The sequence below is a fragment of the Solanum stenotomum genome, chromosome 1, assembly GCF_019186545.1.
Source record: "Solanum stenotomum isolate F172 chromosome 1, ASM1918654v1, whole genome shotgun sequence".
NCBI classification, from domain to species: Eukaryota; Viridiplantae; Streptophyta; class Magnoliopsida; order Solanales; family Solanaceae; genus Solanum; species Solanum stenotomum.
The window spans coordinates 36,321,586-36,327,852 of NC_064282.1; the positions used below are offsets into that span (position 1 = coordinate 36,321,586).

A 6,267-nucleotide genomic window follows, 5' to 3' on the forward strand; every position below is an offset into this window, starting at 1 on the left:
TGCCTGAAATTATATGTAAATTCCAACTTATTTTGACTGACCCTAAAGCATAGGAAATTACCAATTGTAAAAATAATAATCACGTTTTACAATGTGATCAACAACATTTCTTCCTTTATTAACTTATGAACCCTTCCCCTTAACCACCCTCTCATTACCTTATAATGTTACTCCCTCCGGTTGTGCATTATGAGGAGGCCGTAACTATGCAGGGATTTAGTCAACTAAAACTGTCTTTTGAAAAATGTATTTGTAATTTCTGGGGTAACGTGTATCCGACCTACATAGCTCTACCTTACCTGCGGCAAACCAGAGGCCGAGTCATCGTGAATGCATCAGTGGAGACCTGGTTACCGTTGCTACGAATGAGCTTATACTCTGTAAGTATTGAACACCATATAGACCTTTAAATTACATTTGTTCTGCCTTCTGATTTAACATTCTTGAGACTCTTCCTTTTGTCAATGTTCATAGTACACCTTAAGAATGACATAATTTTGGTCGTATGCTTCTTTTCAGTTGCTTTCTTTTTCCTTTTTGGCTTGAACAGGCAGCAAAAGCCATAGTTATAAACTTTTACGAGACCCAGAGGTTAGAGATGAAGGATGAAGTTGGGATCACGATACCAACACACAGATGGATAGGGCCTGAAATAACAAGGGGAAAACTCACGATGGATTGGAGGAAGGTGTAGATATGCAATGGAAAGAAGAAACGGAAGTAAGACTCTCTTCTCGTTGTGGAATTGATATTATCTGACTCTTCCAACACACTGCTACTTCATAGATGAACACGTTTGAATTTGTTTAGGCAGAAAACAGTCATTCTTTCATTTAATAGTTTACCCAAGAGTTGCTCAATAAATCAGTTGATTGGAATTTTGAGGAAAATTTCCTTTCTAAGCAGCATGAAACACACGTTGTAGGTGTTTCAATGTGTAAAGCTTACATGAATTTATTTTCCGAGCAGGATGGAACACACAGCATAGATGCTACACATGTTTTCCATTTCAAAGCAGTTGTTACCTTTTACCAGTTTTAATTTCTATATCTAGCAACTGATACAATTACAAGGTTATTGGAATAAGCTACATAGCGCTGTAAATTTTATAGTTATGGGTTAATTTTTTGCAGAGTTAAGATTGTTCGAAGATGTGAAATTATTACTACTATATATTTTCCTTGTCATTTATTAGGATCTCAACTTCAGTTCATTTAAATATGTATTACTAATTTTTTTGGTAACTTGTGGGTAATATATTATGTCCATCACATTACAATGTTTGTTTATGACTTCTGGGTTAAGGCTCCGGCATCCGGAAGCTCAGAGGAAGGGTTTTCCAAGTTGATTGTGCGGGGGGAATGTCGTGGAGATCCGTACATGAAATATCCGGGCTGGTATGACATTTTCCTTCTTTATATGTTGAAGAATGTTTCTTTACGCAATTATATTTTCTATTCTCGAGCTTAGCTTTTGTGTCGTTGTTACTGCTTTTACTACTACTTTTTTTCCCTTTAGATGAAGCAGAGCACAGCAAGAGCAGCTTGATAACTGATGTAGTTTTGATTAAGCCTAGTAAAGATTAAAGAAGCTCTTTCGGACAGGGGCAGAGTGGGGGGTGCAAGGAGGCTCCTCTGTGTAAGGGAGTACCTATTGCAATGGTTATAGGTTTACGTTAATCCAGTAACTTTATATTTGCGTTCATTATGTGTATAAGAATTGTTAGGTCATTGAAATAAATTTGTGTAATAAAGTTTTGTGTCAAAACTCAATCCGTCCAATTACTGAACATCATCAAAATTCATGAAATCGAACCAAACTTGAGTACATGTACAAGCAAAAAAGGTATTAAAAATTGATCGAGTAAAGTTGTGCTGTGCTTCACACATCAATATTGATAATCTTCAACAGAAATGTTGAGATCTTGATTTTGCCGATAATTATCAACAGTTTGACGATGTTGTTGATCAGCAGGTGTTGGTGTTGTAAGAAACTGAGCATCAATAGCCATGGCAGCATCAGAGGCAACTTTTTGTACAGATGTTGGTGACATTCCAGGTTGAACATTAGGCGGTAACATGGAAGGGAAGTTTAATTTATGTAAAGACGATGATTCTGGACGGAGACAATAATAGGCTATGTCATGTGCTGTAGCTGCAGCTTCAGGGCTAGTGTAAGTACCTAGCCAAAGCCGTTCACTACTACCTGGAACTCGAATTTCCGACACCCATTTCCCCCATTTTCTCCTCCGAATCCCTCTGTATTTTGCACCTGAACTCATCTTTCTTCCTAATTACTCTTATGCTTGCTGACTGTTGTGTTGCCTTTGACAAAAATAAATAAAAATAGTGTTGGTTATTTATAGGTTGAAGATTGTGCAAGTCAACCCCTTAGGCCTCATGCATGTGGAGTGTGTGGACATAGAATAACCACTCAGGTCAATGGTCAAATTAAAATAGGTTGAAGCACTACGGACTAGCTTTTGATCCATTCAAGGGGGACTAAATTGCTACAAAGAGGCTCAAAAATATCTTCATGATATGATTGAAATTTGATGCCTTGACAATTTATTTGATGTATCATTTAAAACATGCAATACTATTCGGTTTATGGATGCTTTATAATAATGAATGGGATTTAAATTATTATCGAATTAACATCAAGTTATTTGATGTATTACTCCCTCCGTCCCTATTTACTTGTCAAATATTTTTTTATTTTATTTTTTTAATTGTTATTTCTGACAAATCAAGTATAGACAATTTATTTTTTTTATTATACCTTCAATATATTAACATTAAGTTAATGTCTTTGAAAATGTAATGAATAAATATGTTTGAGACTCTTTCATTAGTATGATTAAAATGGTAAACTCACTTTATTAATTTATTTTTGTTAATAGGTATGTCAAGTCAAAATTTGATACGTAAATAATGACGGAAGTGTATCATTTAAAGCATGTCTTCCTATTAATTAAATCGGATATTTCGTTTTTCAATTTATGTTGCTTTTACATTATTTTTGTAGAAGTATTATTTTGGAGTTTAAGAGTTGACCAATCTTATAATTTGGAAATTCTATTTCTGATGCTCATTTAGCTATTCGCCACAATTTTAAAAAATAAAATAATCTTAAGGACAAAATATGGAATATTGTGGCTTGTTATCTTCTAGAGTTGAAGTCTTATTTGTGAGTCAATTGTATAAATTCAAGTAGGGAAAAGGCATCATCCCTGACGTCATGAATTAATTAGTGGACCAGAGTCATAATTAATTAGGTGATAGAGTCCAATTAAGAGTTTGTTTCACAATACAGCTAATAACTATTCCCTCTGTTTCACAAAGAACAGTCTAATTTGACTTGACACAAAGTTTAAAAAAATAAAAAAGACTTTTGAATCTTATGATCATAAATTAAAGTTATGTCAAATGTACAGAACCGCCCTTTAATCTTGTGGCCTTAAACATGTCACGTGGAAAGCTGAAATTAAAATGTTACAAAAAAAAGGTCATTCTTTTAGAAACAGACTAAAGAGAAAAGGAGGTCATTCTTTTTTAAACGGAGGGAGTTTTTATTTTAAAAAGTGTTTTTTTAAAATAACTTTTTAGAAAAATGTTTTTTTCTAAAAAACAATTTGTGTTTGCCAAATTCGTTTGAAAAATGTTTTTGATAAGCAATTTGTGTTTCGTTAGTTAAAAAAGAAGAAGGTGTTTTTCAAAGTCAATTATGAAAAAGGGCAAGCATCAATGTGCTTTTAATATTAAGATTATTTTATATAGAAAAATATAAAATAAAAAAATTCTTCTATAAAAATAAAAAATAAAATTATTGAAGGAAAATTAACCAAACTTATGAGATATGCTAATTAATTAATAAGTGATATATTGATAATTATATATGTATATATTTAAGGTATATTTAGTCTTAAAAATAACTTTCTACTTCTACTTTTTTTAAATTAGAGATTTTTAGTTTCTTTCCAATAACAGAAAAATGTTTCTTTTTTCATTTAAAAGCAGTTTTAAGGATTTGACAAACACTTAATTATTCAAAATTAATGTTTTTTTCTCAGAAAAGCACTTCTTGCCTCCCAACAGCAAATACCAAACAGACTCTAAGAGTAAGATTTTTTACACCGCCAAGTAATATAATTTAATTTATATAAATTAGTCTGATTCATTTTAATTTATATAATTTGATACTCTTTCAATCCATTTTTATTTATTTTAGCATGCGTTTGGCCGGTGAAACGTCGTTTGGGATGTCTTCCTTAGCCAATATGTTTAAGTGAATTTAAGCTTCAAATCCTTCAAACTTTCTTTTCAAGAAATGTTTGCACATAAGAGAACTGACCCCTAAAATCCTCTCAATTAGCATTAAAACATAACAATAATTCATGAGTATGTCTGTATGAGTCTGATAACTTATCAATATGCAAGGCATAAATAAAACATATAATCAGCTGAAATAGAAAATAAATGTAAGAATCAATCGGAATGCCACATCAAACGAGTTATTTGTGACTCTAGAGACGTAGGAGGTCTCGTACGCATACATAATAATATATATCTCTGCCTAACTGATTATAACGCAGCGGTATATTTATATATAACCTGTAAAAATGTCATATAAGAACTGCCTAACTAATTATAGTTCGATGGTGTATATAACTCATATGAATGTCGTATAATTCCTTCCTTTTCAATATAGATAAGTGGTGTGTATAGCTCTTATGAGTGTTATAGAAGGTCTATCCAACCCGTCGTGCTCATACTATCATATATATGCAACATAAGGGTTACCCAACCGCCTATAGGTTGGTGGTATGCATATTCTTATGTTTTTATATATGTGTTGAGTTAAGCATACACACATTGAAAAGTCCAACTCTACAAATTAAATATGGTGCACAACACATTTATAAACAAGACTCTACTAGACATGACTTGCAAATTTCGTAGAATATGGTATTGCTTTAATACCAAGCTTGTCAGAACTCAACTTAAGGATGCAATGTGCACTTAACGTCATACTTGACCCTGAGCTAACCTTTGCTGGACAACTATGCTACTAACTTTATACCAATCACAAAATTAATAAAGTAAACAAGTACATCTTGGCTTAAAAATAAGCCCTCGACCGACAAGATCCCTGCCGACATAACATGTAGGAAATTCATTCAATTCCAACAATTAATATAAAATAGAAACTAAATTTAGTGTGGGCCTTTGAGGCCACCATGCTAATGATAATAAATTAACTCTATGCGGTCCGTTGAGACCACCATGAGATCTAGAAATAATATAAGTTAAGCACATGTATTCATAGATGACCAAGGCCAAATAGCTACTAAGTTAAAAGGAAAAAACAACAAGGCCAACAAAGCCAACAACACACATTTGTACCATCCAAAGTCTGCAAGCCTCTAAGAGTAATATACTTCATTGAGTCCCCCATAGATTGTATATAACAAAAGACTAACAAAACTTCTGAATTTAACTACTCCGGAAGAAGTGGAGTTGACCAATATGTTAGCTTAGATACACTACTGAGGAGACATGTATACTTGTCTATTGAGACCTACATGCAAGAACGTAGCACTCCCGAGCAATAGCGTTAGTACAAAATAATATACCAAGTATGAAAGATAGTAGAATAACGGATATACCTAGAATATATTGAAAAGAATAAACTGAGCATACTAACTTTCTCCTAAATGTAGCATGCAAACACTAATCAAGCAACAACCTACACGGGCCTCAATAAGCTCGATAAGTATAAACAATACAACCAATCTGGGCCTCCATAAGATCGACATATATAATTCAATCTATATATCCTTATTGGTTATATTCTAGCCCCGTATGCAAATATTACATCTCACTAGCCGCCCACACTCTGGGTATAGCTCCGAAGGCAATCGTTATGATCTAATAGCCCCTTAAACATCATGTATATAGCCCCTTAGGCATTCTGCGTATCCCAATATCCCCTTAGGCAATATGTATTTAGCCGAAAAGGCAATTACTATCTTCCAATAGCCCCTTTGGCATCGATTTAACCCCATAAGCGATAGGTATAACCCATTGAGATATGCATGCCTCATTACACTGCAATAAAAATAACTTTTAGCGGTATTAAATATTGACATTAATAAAGAGTGTTAAAGTCTTTACTAGCATTAGTTAAGTGTCATTAGAACCAATAATCGCTAAAGGCTTTAGCGACATATACAAAGAGTGCTAATTGCCGCTAAAAATATATATT

At 33.2% G+C, this 6,267-nt stretch overlaps 1 protein-coding gene across 1 annotated transcript; it reads right to left on the reverse strand.

The window, feature by feature from the left end:
* Positions 1–1,794: 1,794 nt before the first annotated feature.
* On the reverse strand, positions 1,795–2,311 carry LOC125849797 (ethylene-responsive transcription factor ERF020-like). Its single transcript, XM_049529772.1, has one exon. The coding sequence runs from the start codon at positions 2,279–2,281 to the stop codon at positions 1,889–1,891; it is 393 nt and encodes a 130-aa protein (XP_049385729.1). The 5' UTR covers positions 2,282–2,311; the 3' UTR covers positions 1,795–1,888.
* Between the last annotated feature and the right edge of the window lie 3,956 nt (positions 2,312–6,267).

Excerpts from the sequence above, each read along its gene's own strand:
- LOC125849797 (XM_049529772.1), bottom strand. The coding sequence starts at position 2,281 with ATGAGTTCAGGTGCAAAATACAGAGGGATTCGGAGGAGAAAATGGGGG.